We start from the raw sequence: 25358 nt of genomic DNA, 5'->3' as shown, positions 1-25358 counted from the left end.
TATTTTCCCCCCCTTGACTTGGGGGTCTCCCCAGCAAGTCACACTGCACTAGCGTTTTTACACTACCAGAGACCAATAACGCTTGGGTGGAAACACCCACTTTGGAGCCCTCTGGGGAAATCCACCAAATTGCAACCATAGGCAGTTACCGGGTTAGTATCCATAACTTCCGGTTCCTCACGGGACATTCTCTCACAAAGTGTCCTTGCTCACCACCACAGAAGCACATCACGTCCACTGAAGGTGGCCGCTATGCTGCCTGACCGGTCGAGCCTGCTCCCAGTTCTGTCATTCCTTTTCCATGTTGAGGGGTTTTCCTCGCAGGATATCAATGCAGGCAAAGTCTGGGCTTGGTAGTATGTTTCTGCTACTTCCAGGGCCTTTTCCATGGTCAAGTCAAGGTCAGGGATGCCTGCAAACCCACTGCCAAAAGGATGGGCTGAGACTGTACTGGAACTGCTCCAGCAAAATTGCTTTCACCTCCTCCTCCCCGGTTTTCTCTTCCAGATGTAGCCATTTCCAGGTGGCTCTTTTAAAGTGGATTCTCTCCAGCCCATAAAACATCTTCCCGAAACCTATGGTAATCCCTGCTCTTCGGAGAATTGCTGCCTTAACCTCAGAGTACGGGGCCATTCCCTCTGGGTTGGCTCTTTGGTAAGCCTATAAAGGTCCTATAAATAAGTTTCCGAAGTAGAAGGCCCACTGGACTTCTGGCCAACCTGCCAGTCTTGTGGTGTGCTCAGAATTTGTCATTAACACCTGTGGGTCCTCTCCAGGGGCCTTTTGGAGGAGTGTTGCTGCTACTGGAGCTGGGCGGGTTACAGTGGTTTGTATCGCTTGGGCTATCTGTACCACTTGTGCATGCAACGCCTGCTGTCGCTCAGTTTGGGCCTGCATAGCGTTCTGTAGCTGCTGCTGGCCGGCAACTAGGGCTTGGATCACCTGCTCCGTTTTATACTTCTCTGGGGATAGGAGAGCCAGAAAACAGGAGAAACCTGCTGATCTCTCCGGTTCTTAATTCACTCCTTGAACCCTCACTAACCTGGGCGGGGCTAACACCCTTGGCCCGCACACACACTGGATCAGAGTTGGGAGAGCCCAGGAAGAAAAAAAAACTCTAAAGTGTTTTTTTTTTTCTTCTCTGCTCTGTTGCTGCAGCTGTGAGTCCTTGGCTGTGCTTCGCGCTTACTAAAATAGTCCCACGTCTGACACTATGGGGTAGATTTTCAAACATGCGCACGCACACATGGACGCACCGATTTTCTAACATGCGCGTGCAAGTTAGAAAATACATGGGCAACGCGCACATAAGCGCCGCATTTTATAATCTGCGCGCTTATGTCAGGGCAGCACACATGGGGGGGGACTTTTGAAATTTCCACGCGGAGACGCATTCGGGCATTGCCCAGTTCCCTCCCAATCCGCTCCAATTAAGGAGAAAACTGGGAGGGAATTTCCCTACTCCCCTACCAAAATTCCCTCCCTCTCCTCTCCATCCCCTAAACTCTACCTTATGTTTTTTATTTCCTTTGTTTTACAACTTCTGTTCCCGAGCTGAATTAAGTTGTGCGCCCCAGCCAACTGCCACCCACAAGTTTTCAGGACAGCGGTCAATGGTGCTGTCCCGGCCCTCCACCGCCCCCTGGCCAGCCCCTTCAAAGAGGCCTGGCACTTATGCGCGTACTGGGGTTTATGCGTATGGCCGGGCCCCTTCGAAAATTTGCTCAGCGTGCACAAGGCCCAATCATACTCAGGCCTTTGAAAACCTACCCAATTATGTGGTATGGCCAAGTGATCAGTGGCCGGTTCACAGCCAGAAGAAGTCATCAGGAATCTTCTGGCTGTGCAATAGTGACTTTTATTTACAATTAGAAGTGATGTTCAACACGAAATGACATCCAGTCTTCACTTCAGAATAACAGTGCACTTTAAAATAACCCAAGACTGAATAGTTCTCAGTTCAAGAAAGAAACACACTTGGGTCCAAATAGTTCTTACATAGGTTTACCCAACTCTCAGGTAACAGGTTGGGATGTATGGGAACTCCTTCTCTCCTCCCAGGGCTCCACTAAGCTGTTTATGCCATTAGGTTTTATGCTCCAGGGCTGGATTCCTCCCTCCTCCCATAATCCTTTGGGTGCCCCAGTTTAAGGAGGACCAGTCGGGTTACCTGAGCCTGGTCCATTAAAGTAGATTGAGGGAGTTGTCTACGCACTCCCTCACAAAGGGGTAATTTCAAACAGTTCACATAAGAAAGTTGACATAAAAAGAAAAAAAACCCTCATACGTTCCACTAATTTTCAAGGCAGATTTATGCACATAGGTCCACTCTGAAATTATCTCACCAAATCCACTCCTGTACACACCTACACCTGCTAAAATGTATGTTGAATTTTTTCTTGCAGTTTTACACGTGTATTTTTTTAAAATCCAAATGTGTGCAGGTAAATCCAAACCCCCTCTCTCCCCAGAGACACCTCTGGTCTTCTAAGTATGCGTAGATACAAACATGACATGCATGTTTATGTCTACCCGCATTTCGAGTGGTAGAAGTCTAAAAGGTTATTTCTGTGGTCACTTTTTTTGTCCTTAGAAGCCCCTTTGGAAATGAACTTCCCTAAGAGTAATTTTCGAAAATTTGTATGCATATAAATGTCTTTGCTCATGTTAAACAGAATTTGAAAATTGCCCGTCCCTTTCCCCCACTCACCTGGTCATTCATCAGACTGTGATGTGCCAGTACAGCGGTTGCATCGCGGCGGTACAATGCAAAGTAGGGGAAGAGGTGGAATGTGGGCGGGTTTGAGCAGAGTTATGTCCCGGCAGCGCTGCGGGCGATAATGTTTTCTACATTATTGCTGGCAGCACCGCGGGAAATAGCTACACCTTTTCCCGTGGCGCTATGGGTACCAAACTGTGCGGCCCGGTTGTAACTACGGCGGGGGAAAACGCACCGCTGTGATGTGGCCAGCTGCACAATTTTCCCCACCTCCTTTTCTCACGCGGCTCATCATATAGCAGAATGATGAATCTAGGCCTTAGGGGTAATTTTCAAAAGAAGTTACACAAGTAAATGTAACTATTAATGTAGCAATTTTCAAAAGCCATTTACCCGTGTAAAGTGCACTGACAAAGGTAAATCCTATGGGCAATCCAATGGTATATATTGTAGCAATTTTCAAATGCCCACTTATATGGGTAAAGTGCATTTACATGTATAAAACCCATTTTTAAGAGTGGAAATGCTTTTAAAAATCAGGCCCTTAGTGCAGGTACTATGTCTGTTATCTGATATGCAACGCTCTCCGTTTTATAGAATTATGTAATGTACTATTATTATGTTTTAATTATGTATGTTCACAATGTACCCCACCCTGAACGTAGGAAAGGCGGGTAATAAATGCTTTAAAATAACTAAATAAATTCTCAGGGCCAGATTTTGAAAACTACGCGCGGTCGTAGATATGTGAGTGCAACCCAGTGCGCACAAAGCTACGCCCGATTTTATAACATGCGCGCGCAGCCGCACGCATGTTATAAAATCCAGGGTCGGCACATGCAAGGGGGTGCACAATTGTGCAACTTGCTTGCGCCGAGCCACGCAGCCTTCCTCCATTCCCTCCGAGGCCGATCCAAAATCGGAGCGGCCTCGGAGGGAACTTTCCTTCCCCCCCCCTCCCCGCCACCTTCCCTTCCCTTCCCCTACCTAACCCACCCCCCAGTCCTACCTAAACTCCCCTTACCTTTGTCCTATAAGTTGTGCCTGCCTCCAGGCAGGCGTAGATTGCGCGCGCCGATGGTCAGCCGGCCTACAGGGGCAAATGGCCTCTGTGCCTGGAGGCTCCGGCCCTGCCCCCGCCCTGCCCCCGCCCCGCCCTGTCCACGCCCCACCCCCTTCCCACCCCTTTTTCAAAGCTCCAGGACATACGTGCATCCCCGGGGATTGCGCGCATTGCCGAGCCTATGCAAAATAGGCTTGGCGCGCGCAGGAGCGGTTTTTCGGTGTTACGCGCGTAATGTACGCACGTAACCCTTTGAAAATCCGCCCCTCACTGTTTAATAAACAAGGACCTTTACCTACATAGTAAAGGATGGCACATGACGGGATTTCATATAGAAATCCCTGTGCGTACTTTATGTTTCAAACTTTTTATTGAGTTTTCTTTTTCAACCATAGTAACATAATAGCTGAGACTTGTGTGATCTGCACAGAGTCAACTACAGAATAGCAATGGTAGATAACCTGTGTGTGCTTTAGCATCTCCCTGCCAGGCTGCAGTCTCAAAGGGAAACTCTGCAGGACCTGCGCCTGCACAATGGTGGCATGAAGGAGAAAGGAGAAAGGGGTGATGGGGTTTGATGTGTAATAGGGCAACCTCGCTACTCTATCAGGATTGAAGGAATGCAGTTTGTAAAAGCATTGAACTCTTTCTTAATCTATCTCTTGCAGTGCCACCGATTAGCAAGAGGCGCCTACGCAAAGTCCTCTCTGAATGCACCTATCGACCCAGCTACCTTGTCAAAGGCTATCCCCTGCAGCGCTACCAGGGGCTCCAGTTTGTAAGTGCATCCTTGGAAACATAGGTGACAGCATCCACGACCCACATACTATCTCTGCCACTCCTATTTCAGCAGTCCTTATTGTTGGGCATGCCCATTTATGGACCTTATGCAAATATGAGTACGAAGATGAATGTCACGGTTAGGTCACAACATCTCCCTTTCAGTTGCTACAGGCAACTTTGGTTGTGATGCAGTGGTGCATTCCTCTTAATTATTCCGCCTTGCCCAGAGACGCATTCAAAATGTACAAATAATACAAAATGCAGCAATATGTTTCACCAAGTCTTTAAATATTACACTGGCTTCCAGTAAAGCTCAGGGCCCAATTTAAAATGTTAGATTTAACCTTCAAGGCTTTGAATAACATTGGTCCCTGTGAGGTAGTGCCCTAAGTGTTCCCCTGTTTGCCTTTGCAGGACCAGGCTAGACGACTGGTCCACCTTAAATCCACTAAGAAGAGTATACTCTATGGGCGGGATCCTGCGGGGCAGGTGGGGCTCAGAGGGCATAACTAGAGACTGGGAAATAAGAGCTGGGTTCCAGGTGGGGATAACCAGACCAGGCCCAGGTCTCTAGGAGGAAGGCAATTCCTGTAAAGTAATACTGTCCAAACTGAGCTGTGCCAAAGCTGAATTGTGAGTACTGAGGGTAGCAGTAGAGAACAGTAAGTAAAGAGAGTACACTGTTCTGAAGGGAAGACAGTCTACTATTGTGCATGTGTGCAGCTGTAATAAAGATATTGTGTTTTAAGAAAGGCCTGGAGATACACTAATCTGATTCCAGCCTATGGGAATCACTGTTCCTATAGTCCCATTTATGTTAAAGAGAGGTTGGTGGGGTATTAAGATCAACTGGAGAGGTCTTCCTTAGATTACCTTCACATAAGGAGATAAAGCCAGTGACTCCTTGACCCAGACGTGGAGGCATACCTAATCAGTCTGGTTTTAAGGATAGCCACAATAAATATGCATAAGATGGGAGGCCCAGTGTATGCAGTCTATCTCATGCTTATTCATGATGGGTATCCTAAAATCTAGACTGGCTAGGTGTGCCTCCAGGATATAGTTAAGATCCACTGAGTTAGAAGTTAGTAGGAAATGGGCATTTACCTATGCTGCCCTGAACAAATGGAACAAGCTCTCCAAAGAAACTGATTTGTTCACATACCTGATAGGAAAGACGGGCTTATTTTTGGCAGCTTTTAGAAATTTCAAATAAGTTTTATCCAGCAGAGGATGTGTTTTATTCTGTTTTGTATGTTGATACTGTCATTATGCTATTAGTTCCGATGAGGTTGCTATTCAAAGGGAAACTATTATAGTTACCCAGATAAATTCTGAGAATCAAATTTCCCGCTTTGCCAACTGGCGAAATTTTGTCTAGGTAATTTTTTCTTTATCCAGATAAACTTTAGCCGGGTAAAAGGAAAGGCGGGGGTGAGGGTGGAATTCTCATGGCAGGGCTTTGGCAAGGTAACACTGATATTGAGCACTCCCCAGCTAAACTCACTAGGGAAGCTGGTCAGACCAAATGCTATCCTAAAGTTACCCAGAGAACTTCTAGGCAAGTATATTCAGCAGCAGACTTGCCCTCAAATCCCGCTGACTATCTTGGCTAACGTTACCTGGGGAACGCTACCTGGTAACTTACTGCTTTCCACCCTGCTGAAACTTGATTTCCAAGGCTATATTTCCAGGGCCAGTTATACGATTTACTGCCTGAAGCTCTTAGATCTGTTTTAAAGGGGTCATCTGGTAACATCACTCATAAATTAAAGGTCAGCAAATATGCACACGCTTTACACCAGTTTTCACACAAGTTGCATCTGCTAACTCATTTGCACAAATCTTTTGTGAAAATGTAGGTGCACACTTTTAAAAGCATGCTGTTTATTTTGTTCTCTTATTTGTATTTATTCTGCTGAAATATCTCTGTATTTTACGTATGTGTAAACCGCTTTGATTTATCCGGTGAAAGACGATCTATAAAGACAAACTAAACTATGTCCGAACCTATTCTCAATGCTGCCCCAAGGAACACCTCCACTGGTCAGATCAGCTTCTGCACAAACATGACAAATGGCAAAACTACATGCACACGCTCACACCCGCTATTTGGTGCACATCATTTAGCCGAGAGGATTTACGTGTCTACTTTTTTTTTTTTTTTTTAATCAAAAAGCATGAGCGTAACTCCCAACCCCAGCTCGACTCCACCTTCTGGAATGCTTTTCCACCTATGTGAGTAAAACTATTTGCAAAATGTGTGTAATTTTATGTTGCGATCCCTCCTGCGCCACAGGAGGCATCTTACCTTCTCTTCTGGAGGCCGCTCCGAAGCCAGGGCCTCGCCTGCGAACTATCCAGGACTTGCTCCAGGGCCTGGGAGGCCCCGCTGTTCTTGAGGCCTTCCTGTGGCTTGCTTGGCTCTGCTTGGACTTCCTGGTTCGGCCACGCCCTTCTCCCTAGGGGCCGGCCCGCAGCACTCCACCGCAGTTATAGGGCCGGTAAGGGGCGGTCCAGGTGATCTCCTCCCAGGGAGTTGCCTGCATACAGCACTATAAAAGGACTTTCACTTCAGATCCTGTTGGCCTTTGGATTGGGTTCCACAGTTGCCTGTGTCCTCTGCCCAATCCAGGTCCTCCGTGGTCTTGATGGCTCCCTGTCCTGTGTCTCTGCCTGTTTCCTTGATGTTGGTTCCCGATGTTCGTTCCTGATCCAGTTCCTGATGTTTCTACTTGCTTCAGACTGCCAGGAGTGCAGTAACCCACTTCTTCCCTGTGCTTGTCCCATTCTCAGCGTGGTCCGCGACCAGCCTTCCTGGGCTGTGTAGGGCACGCAGTGGGACAGGGAGGTCTGCGACCAGCCCTTTGGGTCTGCCCGTGTCGGTGGGCTGAGTAGGGTGCCCTGAGGGACAGTGCCAATGTCTTCCTTCCCAGCCCTCATCTATGATGTCTCCGCTTCAGCCCTTGTCTTTGATGTCTTTGCTGCAGTCTTTGTTTGTGATGTCTGCTGTGTTCCAAGGACTCTGTCTGCCCTTGTCCTCTGTCCAGCCTACTGCCCAATGCTGTTACCCAGCGGCAGGTCCGAAAGGGCTTGGAACAGTCGGAGGACCGTTCATCAATCAACATTGCGTTGTTGGTTGCCATGGGCCTGCAGGTCCGGTTGAGGGTCAGACTTTGTTCTCTATTCCTTGCTTCAGCTATGCCTCGCCTAGCTCTCCATGCTTGCTCCGGCTCACCTCCCACGGTGTGGCATGGGGCTCCTCCCTGAGTCTCGCCGTGGCCCAAGGGCTCACTACACCTGCTCTAGAGGCAACCGTGCTCCTCATGCTCGTAACAATTTTATGCACGTTTTTGTCACTTTTTTTTTCTAAAGAGCTATTTCTACAAGTAAAGCACCACATTACCTGCAGAAGCCCCTGTGCAAATTACTCTTTCTATGGATTAATTTTATTTTTTTTTTTAGTAGTTTTATTGTAACCCGCTTTGAGCAAATATTTGAAAACTGGGATAAAGATCTAAGAAATACATAAAAATAAACCAAGATTTTTCAGATTTGTGGTGAATGCCACTTGTGTTTTTCAGGCCTGATGGGGAGATCTTCTGGGGCATTTTAATTGAGCTTCCACGGTTTTCTCTCTGTCAAGGTCTGCCACTCTCTCTAAAGGTTACAGCTACCACACCATTGCAACATCCGTGAAAAGAAGTTCTGGTTGTTCAGAATGTATTGTTCTGCCACTCTTGACTTACGTGAGAATTATGCTTTAGAAGTTTTCCTTGCCAACTAATTAGAAATGTTTATTAATAAAATGTATTTCATTAGAGGCAGGCCATAAATTTTCTCTCTTGTGACTTGACAAATCTATTCAGGTTTTTTTATTGCTAATGTTTAGCTGACTGTGTAAACATCCCTACAATTTGTGCCCTGTACATGGAACAATGGTGTATGCTCTGAACCTTGCCAAAAAATAAAATGGCAAGAAGATACTGGCAATAAGCAATTTAGCTTAGTTGTGTTCATTAAATTTGATTAATCGTAACCTTTTGCTTATGGAACTGCTCACTGGAAAGGTGAATTCTCCTAGAGGAAAAAAGAAAATATTAGACATTTGGCTTCCTTATATATCTTCTTTATCATTACACGCCTGCAGTATGGTCTTGAACAGTTTTTGGGGTGGCACAGCCGGAGCAAGACTGCGGCGATTGTGGCTCCTTGCTCTTCCAGCCTGGGTGGGCCCAGCATAGAAAATTGTATTGCGTGGGCCTATGCAGATGGGAAGAAAGACGTGGATTGCAGCCAGAAAGATCAGGCGCAGCACTGGTCCACGTCCCAAGAGGAAAGAAAGAGAAGTCCCATTGGCTGTGTGGGCTGAAGGTGGAGACTGCTGCAGCTTGTGCATTCCAGAGGGAGAGAAGAATGTGTGTGTGAGAGAGTGTGAGCGAGGACGAGTGATAATGGAAGAGAGGACAGAGGGTTCAGAAGGTGGCTGCTAAAATAGTCAGTGGTCTTCAATTTCAAGCATATGGGGATAGACAAAGATGTAAACATGTACACCCTAGAGGAAAGGAATGAAGGCTCTAGAACGAGGGGTCATGGGATGAGGGTAAAAGGGGGTAGACTCAGGAGTAATCTTGGGAAATATTTCTTTACAGAGAGGTGGTGGATGCATGGAACAACCTCCCAGTGGAGGTGGTAGAGATAAAAACAGTATCTGAATTCAAGAAAGCATGGGATAAATACAGAGGATCGCTAAGGAAGTGATAGAAATTATAATGCTAAATTAATTGGGCAGACAGGCAGACTGGATAGGCCATACGGTCTTTTTCTGCCATCATGTTTCTATGCTTCTATTCATGCTCCTGCTCACTCCCCTCTTCACTTCACTCATACTCCTTCCCTGCCCCCCTTTCTTTTTACTCACTGACCTTTCTTTTCCTCTTCCCTCTCACTCACTCACCTTCCCTTCCCTCCCCTCCCCTTCCGTCCTTCCCTTTCTCACACCCCCTCCCCTTCCCTTTACTCTCTTCTCACTCACTTACTCACTTACCCCCTTCCCTTTGATTCCCTTCCCTCTCAATTACTCATACCCTCCCTTCCCTTACTCCCTTCCCCTCTCACTGACTCACCCCACTTCCCCTTACTCCTTTTCCTATCACTCAATCACTCACTCACCCCTTTCCTTCCCTTACTCCTCCCCCTCTCAATTCTCACCTTTTTTGCTTCCCTCTTCTTCTCTCACTCATGTACCTTCTTACCCTTGCCCCATCCTCTCACTTACTCACCTTTCCCTCCCCTTACTCCCTTCCCTCTGACTCACCCTCCCCTGACCCACTTCTCCCACTTACCTCCTTCCCTTACATTCACTTACCCCATCCCCCTTCTTTTGTCTTCTCACTCATTCTTTCCCTTTTCCCTGTCACTCACTCACCTCTTTCACCCTTCCCTCTCTCACTCATCCCTCCCCCTCCTACCCCTTCTATCTGCTTGCCTCACTACCTCTCCTCCTCTCCTCACTGTTCTTTCCTTTCCTTCTCTTCTCTTCCCTCACCCCATTCCCTTCCCTCTCATGCAACCACCTGTCTTCCTTCTCACACCTCCCCTCACTCACAACCCCCTTCCTTCCCTCTCACTCACCTCCATTCCAGTCCCTTCTCACTAATGCCCCTGCCTTTCCCTTTCCTTCCCACTGGGAAGGGAGGGGAGGGAAGACAACGGAACAGGAAAGGGAAGAGGAGCTGAGCTGAATCAAGGAAAAGGGGAAGAATGAGAAGTTATTTCTTTCCTTTCCTTCACTTCACTTCAGTGCCACTGCCTTGCCTTGCCTCTCTTCTCCTTCTCACCAAATTCTTCTTCTTGTCTGCAGGGGTGTGTGGGGGAATGGACCTGGGGAACCCCATGTGCTGTTATCTTTGGCGCCACTGTGGTTCTTGTCTTCTGCCCATGGGTAGTCATCTTTGGCATTGCCGCAACTCTACTATGGCCCACGAGGGTATGGAAACTCCATGGGCAAGTAATCAAAACCACGCCATCACAATTCCTTTCTTCCTGCCCGCAGGGTATTGGGACCCCACTGGCACATCATCAGCGCTGCACCACTGATGGACCTGAAGGCAGGGGTTAGATGTCTGGAGATTTGTGAGAGACAAAAATGTGCTGCCTCACCCTGCCTCATGATAGAACCGCCCCTATTCATGACATGGGCTTTCAAATAATGTTTAATTTATGAAAATTGATGCATTGTCAAATCTCCAAAGTCAGCTTTCATGATCTTTAGATCTATATACAGGCATATAGACGTCAGAGGCTTTTGAATGAGATATCATTCTTGGAAATGAGTGCACTGATTGTGGAATAATAGTCTGGAAACACTTAGGGATTACTTGGTTTTATATTTAAAGCCGAGCAAGACAACATACATGGGACTGACTGAAAGGTGATGCCATGATTGCGGTGATACATAAACATTATGGATGATGAACTCCATTTAATTTTAATGATTTCAAATGGTAATGCACAGACCAGTGAATGATCTAGCATTGGTCATAATGGGGGCAATTGTCAAACTGCCTGGAGAGCTCACATGCCTGACCAGCAAGCAAAATTGTCAACTCTGACAGTTCATGAAGCCAGTGCCGGATAATCATAAAATTGCCTTTTCTGCTAAAGTCAAAAGCTCGGGAATCATTTTGGACTTCATTTTCTCTTTGGAGGCCTATGTGAGACAAATTGCACAATGAACATTTTTACAGCTTAAATTAGTTTGCCAGCTATGTCCCTTTTCGGATCTACATGCTGTAAAATCTGTGGTATCTGCTTTAGAAGTATCAGTTTTGGAATATTGTAATGCGTTGTTGGTGGGCCTACCAGTTAGACTTATCCATAAGCTTCAGCTACTACAAAATAGTGCTGCCAGCTTGATTTTTGGCATATTGAGATATGCAATAGCTTCTGTTTTACTTAGCTTCTTACATTGGCTACAGATAGTTGAGATAACAAAATTTTAAATTACTGAGAACTATTTTCCATTCTGTGAGAGGTAATGGACCTAAATGTCTTTTTGATACATTGGACTGGATAAGAGTTCCTTAGATCCTTGCAAGGTCCATTGGGTGCAGGACAAACACAGAAATTCCATCAAAGACGTTATGCTAATTGCGCTTTTTCAATTGTAGCTCCTCAGCTATACATGGCATCCCAGTTTCAGTTAGAGCAGAGGCTCATTTGTTCCTACGGTGCTTTGAGTAATGACAAAAACAGTAATGCTGGGACTATGAATCTTTTAGGTGCAGCAGAGGTAATTTATTTGATGATTGTAAATAAAGGAAGGTATATCTAATTTGGGAGGTATATTTGTTTTTGAGTTATGGATTGTTTTGCTTTCTTTAACTGTCAACCACCTATATTGTTTTTATGCTGATCGTGTGGCATACAAATGAATAAGTAACATTCACAGAGACCCTCCCCTGCAGAATTTCCCTTAAATTTGGGGCTGGCAAAACACCAGCGGGCTTTGCACCTGCTGCAGAGTAGGTACAAAGGATGCACCAGGATGTTGAAAGTGAAATCTCCATGTATACTTTTCTTTCCCCTCCCTAATCTTGCCCCTTTCTTTCCTGCAGCTAGAAATACTCAAACTGTGAAACAGCATGCAAAGATTTTCCCACAGAAGGAGAGGACTATTTTCAGCCCAGTAAAATTACCCCTGGTAACTGCTTGGTTATCTGGGTAAATTCCTTTCAAACACTGTCTTCCCTATGAGTGTACCTGTGTCTTACTGAGTATCCTTTGTCGCGGGTCTGGTTTCATGCCAGTGAGAAACACAAGCGCTTTAAACATTTTGGTCCTCAAATACTTTGAAATGTGTTTCTTCTGTTCAGTTTTCATGCTCAAACTCGCTTAAAAATGGTGCTGTTTGCCCCGTATAGTTCAGGTGATTCAGGCTGGAGGGATCACGGCCCCTTGTCCTGCTTACCGTTAAGCCATTTGTTCAATGCAGATTCTCTATCTACACCCTGACAAGCAGATCCTACTTCTGGTTAGCCTTTCTCTAGAGAGCTTACCGAAATGACTATTTGCTTCATGGCCGTGGAGGAGAAGAAACGATCAAAATAGAAAACTAGATGGCGTAATTATTTTTGTACCTATGGCAAATAGCATAAACTGTGCTCCCAAGCCAGTGTTTCTGCAGCTAGCTATGCCCCCATTCTGAAATCCCACCCCTGGGCTCCAGGTGCCCTGCTTGCCTTGCCCTGGTTATTCCACCACAATTCTATAAATGTTGGAACCACAGCTCGTCTGGCAGCTAGGAAGATTTTGTTCCAGAGTATCATCAGACCCACCAAAAACGAATTGTAATACCTAGCCTCATGCGAGTTCCGGCCGAGTGACTTGCCTTTCTCAAACAAAAAATGATTAGGTTGAGGAGAAAATTATAAGCTCTGTCAATTTCTTGACACAGGCTTTGTGGTGTTACATTGGATGTGCCAGGTGACCTGTGTAAAGTATACCTGGTTTGAGTCTTCTGCACATTTCATAGGGCACAGAATATTGCATTGTATATAAGGCAGCTGTAGCTAGTTGTCTTCCTCATGAAAGGAGAAGGAGGAAGCAGCATTACTGCATACAGAGCACTTTTCAGGCAGCGAGTTTTGCAAATGATTTTTTCAATAGTTTTAAAATATTGACCTAAATTTTTTTTTTATTCCCTTTCATCCAGGTTCATTTGTCTTATGTTTATCCCAATGATTACACCAGGCTGAGCCATATGGAGTCAGAAAATAAATGCTTTTATCAAGAAAGTTCTTTTTATTTAAACAGGTAACAAAAAATTCTCAGATTCTGGTTTCCCACCTATAGTATTCCCATAGGCAAGATGCCTTTTTCCAATCTGGGTAAGTTGTATTTAGGGAACGACTTATCCAGACAAAACTTAGCCAATTAGAGGAGGTAAATATTAAAATCTCGGCTTTTGTCCAGGTAATTCAAAAAGATACCTGGACAAAGCCTTTCAATATGGACCTCTTAGATTCATTCTAACTGGAACCAAACTTAGGCCTGGATTTATCAAAATGCGATAAGTATCGCATGCGATAGCAAAAGGGGTGTGTTTTATGCAAATAGACAGTTTATTGTATACTAATATGTATGGGAAGAGCTAAGTTAGCACAAATTGCGATAACATTTTCACACTTTGCGATATGTGCCAGACCTGTTGTATTTCTTGCATAGAACCACTGGGGCACCATTTTTAATGGTCCCAGGGAGCTCAGACATGAGAGAGAGAGAGAGAAGCCATAGTGTCCTCTCTCTAGATAGGTATTTATATCCCTATGAGAGGCCCACCTAGTAACTCAAGGTGAGGTTTAGGTATTAGTGTAGGGGGTTAGGGGCCACTTTGACATTTAAGAACAGAACAGTGGTCTCTTGTGAAGATTTGATGACCTACAGAGAGAGGAAACTCATCCAAAGATGAGATTGGTGCAATGTTCTCTCCACCTAGCTTGATGTTACCCAGGTAGAGAGTCCATCAAGCTAGGTGGAGAGAACACTGCACCAAATTCATCTTTGGGTGAGTTTCCTCTTTCCGTAGGTCATCAAATCTTCACAAGAGACCACTGTTCTGTTCGTAAATGTCAAAGTAGCCCCTAACCCCATACAGTAATACCTAAACCTCATCTCGAGTTACTAAGTGGGCCTCCCATAGGGATACAAATACCTATTTAGGGAGAGGACATTATGGCTAGTCTCTCTCTCTCTCTCTCTCTCTCTCCTCCCTACAAAAATAGGCCTTTCAGGAGACATCATGAAATGCATTAACATCTTACTGCCCCATAACACAAGCTATCACACAGCTTAACACTAGGAGTGTGCATTCGTTTGCAATGTATTGGCAATCCGCAACATATAGGGCCATATTCGTTGTATTCGTGGGGAAGCGAAACGTATCGCGATTCCCACGAATACAACGAATCGTCACCGAATTATTTGGCCGTCTAAAGGAGCGAATTTAAACAAAACCCCCACCCTCCTGACCCCCACAAGACTTACCAAAAGTCCCTGGGGATCCAGCCGGGAGTCCGGGAGCGATCTCCTGCACTCGGGCCGTCGGCTGCCGGTATTCAAAATGGCGCCGATAGCCCCTGTGACATAGTAAGGGCAAAAGCTATTGGTGCCATTTTGAATACCGGCAGCCGACAGCATGAGTGCAGTAGATGGCTCCCGGACCCTCGCTGGATCACCAGGGACTTTTGGCAAGTCTTGGGGGGGACTCCTGACCTCCCCAAGACTTGCCAAAAGTCCTGGAGCCATCTCCTGCACTCGGGGCGTTGGCTGCCGGTATTCAAAATGACGCTGATAACCTTTGACCTTACTATGTCACAGGGGCTACCGGTGCCATTGGTCGGCCCCTGTCACATGGTAGGAGCAATGGACGGCTGGCGCCATCTTGTGACATAGTAAGTTCAAAGGTTATCAGCGCCATTTTGAATACCGGCAGCCGACGGCGAGTGCAGTAGTTGGCTCCCGGACCTCCGCTGGACCACCAGGGAGTTTTGGCAAGTCTTGGGGGGGTCAGGAGGGTGGGGGGTTGTAGTTAATTAAATTTTAGCTGGGAAACGAATAAGAATGGAACGCATGAACGGATCGGGGCCCCCCCTTGCCGAATGCAACATATCTGCCCCCCCACGAATACGAATACCGAATGTAACGTATGCGGTCCCTCTGCACATCCCTACTTAACACTACTGAAAAAGGTGTAGCTAAAATTGGCATTAAGTCCGTGTGATAGGACTTCGCAAACTGGTAAACCCAGCCCACTCCCGCCCCTAACTCCTCCTCTTTTTTGGATTTGCATTGCACCATACGATATGGTGCCTTCGCAGGCGTTAAGGGCTTATCGCAAGCGTTAACGGGGCTTTTCACATGCGATAAGCTCTTAACGCATGCGAAAACACCTTAGCGCATTTTGATAAATGACCCCCTTAGACATAAAAGCCTCAGTTGTTACCCGTAGATAAAATGTAATTAGTCTTGATGTACATCTCGTAGCGCTAAAGAAGTAATAAGTAGCAGTTGCAAGAGAAGTTCTTAGGACCAGCAGAGTACTGGAAGGTTCCATTCCACTCTCACCCAAACTTGATTATTTAGATAACATACATAGGGGCATATTTTAAATACTTGCGCGAGTGCGTACTTTGGTTCGCGCAGCAGGCGCGAACAAAAGTACGCTGGATTTTATAAGATAGGCGCGGCTACGCGCCTATCTTATAAAATCTGGGGTTGGCGCACGCAAGGGGGTGCACATTTGTGCAACCTGAGCGCGCTGAGCCCAGCGCGCGCTGCCTGTAAATCGGAGCGGCCTCGGAGGGAACTTTCCTTCGCCCTCCCCCCACCTTCCCCTCCCTTCTCCTACCTAACCCACCCCCCCGGCCCTATCTAAACCCCCCCCTTACCTTTGTCGGCAAAGTTACGCCTGTGAAAGCAGGCGTAACTTTGCGTGCGTCGGCCGGCTGCCCCGCTCCGTGGTCCGTTCCCGGGGGCTGTTCCGGAGGCCGCGGCCACGCCCCCGGAACGCCCCCGGGCCGAAACCACGCCCACGTCGCCGCCCCCGAAACACCGCACCCCGCCCCCTAAACGCCGCGTCATCCCGCAACGCCCCCGCCACAGCCCCGACAAGAAGCCCCGGGACTTACACTCGTCTCGTGGCTCTGCGCGCGCCGGCGGCCTATGCAAAATAGGATTTACGCACGCAGGGGTTTTAAAATCCGCCCCATAGGCTTGAGTGTTCCACTGAGTAAATCAATTAGTCAGATGAGCACTCTGTATTATCAGCTGAATGACCACAGTGAACAAAGCTGGAATCTACCAGGCCATCTTCATGGTCTTTTAATGAGCAATTTTCACATTGGAACAAAGTTTTTACCCACAGACATTGCACCAGTTTTCCAAGAGAAAGTATGAGCATGCTTTTTCTTTGAAACCTGCTGCAAGTACAGAGTACCCAGCCTTCTCTAAATACGGCTAACTGTATCTGAGTTGTCAAAAACCATGCGTCCTTGAAGCCATATTGACAAAGGCCAATATATACGCACATAAAAGCCTTTCAAAATTGCCCTCTGGAAGCAATTAGAGGGCAATGAGAAGAATCAGTCTTCAGACTGAACAGCAGACGTGACAGGAGGGGTGAATGGTCATTACCTACCCACCATTAACTGACATAGAGTGGTTGAAGCTCCATGGATACACTTTAGAGGCAGAGAAAATACTTTATAAGAGGTATATCTTAGTGTCATTGCATGCAATAATTCATTATTCTGCTAAAATCCAGACAGATAAAAAGGAAGTATTCCAAGGGCATTCCAGAGCTAATTTTATTCAATTTTCAACCATATCCAGTAAGCCAGATAACTTTAGACCTGCCTCAAAGCAGTCCTAAAGTTATCAGGCCACAATATTTTACTATTTAACTAGATAAATTCAAAAGATATCCGGTTAAGTACAGCAAAATGAAAAAAAAAAAAACACTGTGGTCTTTAGGTCTGATCTCTCAAGCTTCCATCACTTAATTTTGATGAAAATTTACAAAACTTAGATCCTAAAACTTAGGCATGCTATTCATTTTCTGAAATGTATGCACTTGTTAGCTTCCTAATGCTGAAATAGTGCTAAGTAACTTATTTTCCCTGTCCTAACTCCACTCCTGTAGGCACCCACTTTTAGGTCCCTAAATTTATGGGCCCAGTGAAACTGGGAGCCTAAAATTAGACACTCAGCCCTAATACATTTTCAAAAGGGCCCATTTTCGAGCCTAACTCCCAAAGTTAGGAGTCTTAAACACTTTGGAACTCAGGCTGTTAGTATTCAGCCCAGTGGGCCACTTTTCAGTGTTCAGAGGGGTGGGAATTTGGCCAACACCTTTTTTTAAAGAAATGGATCAGGGTGGGCGGGAAGAGGCATCCTCTTGGCACACTAGTGGGTTTTTTTTGTTTTTGTTTTTTTATTATCTGGCTAACTTTAGGCATGCTATTTTTCCAACCAGAGTTAGCCAGATAATTTTACTTGCCCCATTCCTCTTTTTTATCTGGCTAAGTTTTAGCCAGGTAATGATTTACCCAGTTAAAATATAGCCATTCAGCAATTATCCAGCTAAGTTCTGAGGAAGAATGGCTTAGTGGTTACAGCCATGAGCAGGGAAGGCGGGATTTAAATCTTGCTTTTCCCACTGACACTTTTCATGACCTTGGGAAGTCGCTTTATCTCCCATTGCCTCAGGTACCCACATACATTGGAAGCTCTATGGGGCAGGGTGCTGTGTATATCCAGTAGCATTGTAAAAATATGCATTATTAACTTATATCAATTTTTTTGTTTATAAATTTGTCTTGTACATTGTGTCACTTAAGAGCAGTTGTTCCTGTTAACATGTAATTCTGTCCTTAAACAAAGAACATGATGGCAGATAAAGACCCTACACGGCCTATCCAGTCTGCCCATGCACATCTCCTGCTCAGCTTTACAATTTCTTCCTCTCCCTCATAGATCCTCTTTGCTTATTCCATGTCCTCATCTCTACCACTCTCTCTATAAAGAAATATTTCCTTGGATTAACTCTACCATATTTGTACATTGGTTAATGCTCTACTGATTGTACACCGCTAGTTATAATAAGCTAGCAGTGATTTTCTTCCCAGGACTTCAGTTTATAATGGAATGTCAGTGATGTTTTGATCATTTTCTGAGGTTTATAACATATGGTTCATGAGACTGCTGCACAGTGCTGGGTTATAGACCTAAAAGGGAACAACAAATTGTAAACATCAGTGTTAGGCAGGAAGCCTGGAATTAATTCTGTTGTTATTTTTGCAGATTTGGATTTTATAAATATATAAAATTTGATCCACGACAGAAAGGGACTATGGAGGATGAATTCATGGAAGAAAAAATAGGTATGTTACCCACGTGAGAGGCAAAGAGAAGATCTGCTGAATTTTCCTCATGTTTGTGCTGGATTGTTTTTTTCTCTCTAACTTTGCATGCAACGTTTCCTCTCATTTGCTAGCATGTGTGTTTCCCTGGGTTTTCTAGGTTCATCTATATCTAGTTGTGTTTCTATGGCATGACATAGGAAACAGTCATTGCAATAATATGAAGTCGATATTCAGCACCACTTAGTCTGGCTAAGTGGTGCTGTTTGAATATTCGGCCATGCTCAGCAGCCGTCACTTTGGAGTCAATGGCAATCTCTGCCCCCTCCCCCTCACTGCCTTTCAAGGCAGCTAATGCCCCCCACCCCAAAAGTTTTTTAAAAAATTACACAAACTGCACAGCGACTGCCCATCCCTTCCCCAACCCCTCCCCTTAATCCAAAAAAGTGACCACCCCTTAAGCCTTATAACTCCCCCCCATCAGCCCTTACCCACCATTCAAATAATGAAATATCCCTGGGGTCTAGTGGTCCCCCCCGGCCCCAAAAAAATAAAGGACCCTGGTGTTCTGAGGAGAAAGCTGTACCTCCATCCAAAATCCTTCCATACCTTTACTTGAAATCATTGGTCTTCAGTGGGGGCCTGGAGAGCCCCCTAGCTCTTGACCTGTTGGTGCTATTTTTCAAAATGTCTTCTTTTTGACCTTGCCCCATCACATGATGGGCCAAAGTCTGGGGACTGGACCTTGGCCAAATGGCCTGGGTCCGGTACGTAAGGGCTAGGCAATTTTCAGACAGCCAGTTTACCAAGTAAATTACTGTTTACCCAGGTAAATATCTCCTGAAAATTGCTTTGTATTTGTGGTAAATAAACTTTAGTTTCTACAAATCTGTTATTATATTATACAAATAGCCCCATCTGCCCAGCAGACTTAGGATGTTTGTACCCAGGCTTCCTTGGAGGTATGAATCCCCATTCATCTTATGAGACAAAAAACAAGATACTATGAATTCAGTTAACTTCTTTTGATAACATTTTCTATATTACCGTCCATACACCTCAGACAGACCTGTCAGAAGAGCGTATAAAGGCTCCCTGTTTGCCCCCCCCCCCCCCTGCCAAATCCTCTCTAAGTAGGCGAGCATTATCAACAGCAGGGCCCACTCTATGGAACACTCTGCCACCAGATCTCCGTCAAGAATTCTGCCACCAAACCTTCAAGAAATATCTAAAAACGTGGCTTTTCAGTCAAGCTTTCCCGGAAACCCAAGCCCACTCTGACGCCGGTCGAAGGACATGGACTAAAGCTCGATGATAAACTGAGCACACCATACTCTCTACCCAGCCCTCCCAGGCCTCATCGGGGCTCTTCTTCCCCAGATTCTGCCGCCCGCTCTTTCCCTCCTGCCCTTCCTCCCTCCCTTCACTCCTTATATATTCCCTCTTCTCCCTCGAATCCAAGCATCACTTCTAATGTTTTATATACTATTACTCTGTATTGAAGTCTTACAGTTATTCCGCATTAAGCTCCTTACGGTTTGCAATTGTTCCTTTTGTTTCTCCATACGTTTCGTATGTTCTCACGCTCTAATGATCAATGTTTAATGCTCTAATGTTTAAGGTTCCTCCAAAGTTTCGAATGTACTTTTGCTCTAATTGTTTAAGGTTTAATGTAACGCCCTCCGGCAGCAGTTCTGTTTCACCGTAAACCGGTGTGATCTGTATATTTTACAGGAATGTCGGTATATAAGAATTCAAAATAAATAAATAAATTACTGCCAGACAATTTGAGAAAAATAGTGTAAATTGGGATTTTTGCATTCCTTTTGTTACCATAAGATTTCCTGCTCCGTTTGATAGTGATGGTGTAACTGTTCTGTTACGTGTTATTGCAGAGCTGCAGTTTGAATATGGTGATGAGGAAGAGAAGCATGACTTCTTAGCACAGAATTCTGAAATTCCAGATGCAGTGGATGGTCAGAATGAGAGTGACAATCCTAGTAATGACTCCACCAGGCCAGCAAGAAAACTGCTGTTTGTCATTGAGAGCCAGAAGCAATCCACGCAGAACAAAGTGAGCAGGCAGCCACAGTATCACCTGAAAGAAGATCCAAACTCCTCGAGAGAAGCAGCACATCAAAATTATAATAAAACCAGATTTGAGAGAAATCCACTTCTCGGGAAGCACAAGAAGATAATCAGAGTCCAGGACACTTCCAGTAAAGTCCATCACCAAGGCCAAAGCATGAATAGAAACCACAACAGACATAAGAAAGCTGGGAAAGGGATATTACATGGGAACAATAAGTTACAGATACCTGATGCTCTTAATGGAACTAAAGATGCTGAAGGCAAGAATCTGAGAGAGACAAAAGGTCTGTCAAAGCTAGGCATTATTCAGGTAAACAACACCAAGCAAGGTAGTAAATACATGCTATCAAATGCATCAGTGACCCAGATTAAGGAACAAGCTTTGGTGCTCAATGAAATAGCCATGCAAGTGGTAGAGATGCCTGCCCCAGCCATAGTGACTCATCATCAAGCACATGCGTTGTTTCAGGAGAAATCTGCCATGGCAGAGCAAAATGAAGGAAAGACCACCCAGGGTGGCAAAGTTCTTGAAAGTGGCAAGATGGAAACAGGTCTGGAAAGCAAAGTGAAAGGGCAGGAGCTTGAGTTGAAGGGTAAACTTAATCAGAGGTCATTGTCCAAAGAGGTGCTGGTGGAGGAAGAAGGAGCTGAGGATGACATAGAAATAGAAGAAGAAGAGGATGATCAATTTGAATATCCACCTATATTTGACCAGATTGTAAACTGGGAGCAGACCTTCAACTTCACAAATCTAGATTTCCAGATGCTGAGGAATGACTGGATAGACCTGAAGTGCAACATTTCTGGGAATCTGCTGCTGAAAGAGCAAGAAGCATTTGAGATCACCAAAGCTTTCATGAACAAACTTAACCAGAAGAACAGAGGGTATGTGAGCATCTTGAAATCCCTTTACTCCTATCCAGGTTCAGGTTATATAAATTACCTAGAATTTTAAAGCTACATTGTAATGTAAAACATTCCTTGGTCACCACTTGCCCAAGCATTGTTCAAAGGATCTGTAATCATTTGTTGTAGCCCATCATTCATTTGCGCCACAAAGATCCCAGTTTTCTAACAGCCTACATGCACTTTGCACACGTGGCCTTGCGTGCCTAAAGATCACTTTGAAGATTAGTAGGCATACATATACATTAGCATGACATAGGCATGCACATTTATATTGCTAGAGAGCAGGTGTAGATGTGCATGTGTACATTTACATGCATGCTTTCAGAAATCAAAAGTTGATATGTAAATAATTTACCTACCCCAACTCCACCTCCGGGAGCGCCTCTTTCCAGTAAGTGGCAAGGTAAGTGCAAAATTGCTTCCTCCTGTACCTTTACATGTATAACCTCTGAGTCCTGGCTAATTTTCAAAAATTCATTTTAACAAGCATGTCTGCATTTAAAAATTACCTCCCCCCACCCCAAGAAAAAAAAAGTTCATAATCTCTTATACTATCATCCTTATCCATAGTTTCTGAGATAGGGTGCATCATATCAGTGATGCGCCTCAATTTTATTTGCTCTGAGAAGAAACCCAAGATCATTCCTATAGCTGGAGACCTGATGTATCAAAGATGTTTCCTATTGTTACAGAATAGGAGTAAACTTTAGATCATCTGCATCACAGCATGTGTTATGCTCGGCTTGTGGACCCTTGGACCGACAGGAGGATGGTATACCTTAGGAGAAGATCCATAGGTTCTCCCATCGGGTGGCGAGGCAGAACAGGAGACGTGACCAGCTGACCCTCGGCAGTGAAGATGGAGGTGACTGTGGAGGCGGATGCAGAGACGAGAAGAGAGGAGCTGTGTCTTCGCCACTGGAAGTCTGTGGTCCCCCCCAGGAGGAGCCCATAGGGACCCAGACCACTGGGACATAGGTGGACCTTAGAGAGGTCAAGGAACTCGGTGCAAGGGCTGATTGGAGCTTCACACTTGGAGACCCGCGGTCCCCCCGGGAGGAGCCCATAGGGACCTGGGCTGGGACTTAGGCTGGTCCTTGAAGACGGCGGTCAAGAAGGAGTCCGAGGTCAAGTGGTAGAGGGAAGTAGCTTACCAGTCCGAGGTCACACACCGAGGGATCACCACTAGCCAGTCCGAAGTCACACACCAGAGAATCACCGCTTGCCAATCCGAAGTCAATACCAGGAATCACCGCTAGCCAATCCAAAGTCAGGAACCAGGAACACCAAGACAAGACAGGAACGGATCCAAAGCACAGGAAGACTCACCGAAACAAGCAGACCTGACGAACGAAGGACGTTGCCAAGTTGAGGAATGAGCAGAGGAAACTGGCTTATATACTTCCCCTGCTCTGGCTGATAGGGAACAGCTGCAGCTGGTTAAAGGGATCAGGTCCCTTTAAATCAGCCAAGGAGGCGCGGCCTCGTGCCTAAAGATGGTGGCGGCCATCTTGGATTTCCCCCGCAGAGGAAAACGCTGCTGGACGCCGCGAGGGGGGAGCAGGGACGGCTCCCCCTGCGGCGAGCAGCACGGGGACCTGTGCTGGAGCGACGGGCCTCAGGTCGGGGCCTTCCCCCGGGACTCCCGCGGCGGTTCACCGTCATGAGCAAGGTAGGGGGACCGCTGTCGTGGCCTTCCATGGCCGCGGAACACAACAGTACCCCCCTCTTTAGGGCGCCTCCCCGGAGGCCTGGATTTAGCCGGATGGTCTTTGTGGAATCGCTCCAGCAGATTTCGGTCCAGGATGTTAGCCAATGGCTCCCAGGAGTTTTCTTCTGGACCGAAGCCTTCCCACGCTAACAGGTACTCCCATTTCTTCCGATGTTTCCTTACATCTAGGACCTCTCGGACTTGATAGGTGAGGTCATCTTTGGAGGCAATCGGTTGGGGAGTCTGAGGCATCCTGGAAGGCCATGATAAGACCAAGGGCTTCAGGAGGGACACGTGGAACGTGTTGTGTATCTTAAGGGAAGGCGGAAGACGTAGTTGATACGAGACAGCACCCACCTGCTGGATGATGGGAAACGGCCCGATGAATCGTGGAGCCAGCCGTGCTGATGGCAGTTTCAGGAGGAGGAATTGTGTGCTCAACCAAACCTTTTGGCCAGGCCGGAGAGGCGGGTATGACCTTCTTCGTTGATCAGCATACCTTTTCGCTGCCTGACTGGCCTTGATCAGGGTGCATTTAGTGGAAACCCACAGGCGGTGGAACTCATCAGCAGAGAGCTGGGCTACCCGCGATGAGACTGAGATGGGATCAGGCAGTGGCGGGCGTAGCTGTTTCCCATACACTATTTGGAATAGGGAGGATCCAGTAGCTGCAGAGAGATGGGACTTAAGCGCAAATTCGTCCCACGGTAGCAGGCTAGCCCAGTCATCTTGTTTTTCATTGACGTAAATGCGGAGGAACTGTTTCAGCGTCTGGTTCTCTCTGCGAGATCATTGGTCTGTGGGTGATAACCCGACGTGTAATCTAAAGTGACGTCGAACTTTTGGCAGAGGGCCCTCCAAAACTTGGCAGTAAATTGAGGCCCTCGATCCGAGAGGATGCTTTTAGGTAGACCATGTAGCCGGAAGATGTGCTGGACAAACAACTGGGCCAGCTGTGGAGCGGATGGCAATCCTGGCAATGGCACAAAATGCGCCATTTTAGTAAAACGGTCGACGACCACCCAAATCACGGTGTTGCCACTAGATAGTGGTAGATCAACCACGAAGTCGGTTGCCACATGGGTCCACGGTTCTGACGGCGTGGACAAGGGTTGAAGTAATCCCGGGGTCGAACCGGGGATCCTCTTGTGGCGGGCACATGCCTGGCAGGACTCCATATATGCCTGGACATCTTTATTAATCTTAGGCCACCAGGGTCTGTAACGTCCGGGATTGTCCAGGGTGGCCGGAACAGCGAGAGTCGTGAGCCCATGCCAAGGCTTGTTTCCGCAAATGTGGCGGAACTAGGGTTTTCCCGGGCAGAATGGTCGTAGTGGCACTTTTCGAGCTTCGCATACAATTTATGTTCCCTGAGGCGTTGTAGCACTTGGACGACATGCTGGCGGTGGGTGGCCAGAGTGTCGGAGAAGATCAAGATGTCGTCTAAGTATATGACCACGCACTGGTACAAGAGATCGCGGAGTATCTCATTCATAGTATTCTGAAATACTGCGGGGGCATTACAGAGCCCGAACGGCATCACCAAATACTCATAGTGGCCATCTCAGGTGTTGAAGGCTGTCTTCCATTCATCACCCTCCCTGATTCAGATGAGGTTGTAAGCCCCTCGAAGGTCCAACTTGGAAAAGATCCTCGCACCTTGTAGCCGGTCAAAGAGCTCAGAGATGAGGGGCAAGGGATAACGATCCTTGACCGTTTAGCATTCAAACCCCGGTAGTCAATGCAGGGGTGAAGAGTTCCATCCTTCTTCCCGACGAAGAAGAACCCTGCCCCTGCGGGGGACTTTGACTTCCGAATGAAGCCCCTCTCCAGGTTTTCCCTGATGTACTCATTCATGGCCTGCATCTCTGCAGGTGAGAGGGCATAGGTGCGGCCCCAAGGAGGCTCAGTGCCAGGGAAGAGGTTGATGGCACAATCGAACGATCGATGGGGTGGAAGTATCTCGGCCTTCTGCTTCGAGAATACATACTCGTACGAAGCATAGGGGGCCAGCAGGCCTGGAAGGCTGGTGGAGGCAACAGAGCAAGAGACTGGGATTACAGATTGGAGGCACTTGTCATGACAGCTCAGTCCCCAACGTGTCGGTTGTAAGGTCTTCCAGTCAAACTGGGGGCCGTGTTCCTGGAGCCAGGGGAGGCC

The 25358-nt window shown here is 46.5% G+C and overlaps 1 protein-coding gene across 1 annotated transcript in view; it reads left to right on the top strand.

Moving 5' to 3' along the window:
• The window catches only part of B4GALNT3 (beta-1,4-N-acetyl-galactosaminyltransferase 3), a 397614-nt gene that overhangs the window by 331195 nt on the left and 41061 nt on the right, over window positions 1-25358 (top strand). Inside the window, exons 11-14 of the mRNA XM_029599934.1 lie at window positions 4451-4560; window positions 13282-13382; window positions 18429-18508; window positions 20383-21463. Coding sequence (XP_029455794.1) covers window positions 4451-4560; window positions 13282-13382; window positions 18429-18508; window positions 20383-21463 — 1372 coding nt within the window. The remainder of the gene's footprint in view (window positions 1-4450; window positions 4561-13281; window positions 13383-18428; window positions 18509-20382; window positions 21464-25358) is intronic.

The sequence above is a fragment of the Rhinatrema bivittatum genome, chromosome 4 (assembly GCF_901001135.1).
Source record: "Rhinatrema bivittatum chromosome 4, aRhiBiv1.1, whole genome shotgun sequence".
In the NCBI taxonomy this organism is placed as follows: Eukaryota; Metazoa; Chordata; class Amphibia; order Gymnophiona; family Rhinatrematidae; genus Rhinatrema; species Rhinatrema bivittatum.
The sequence above is the reverse complement of the archived record's forward strand: the minus strand, read 5'-3'. Positions and strand labels throughout refer to the sequence as shown.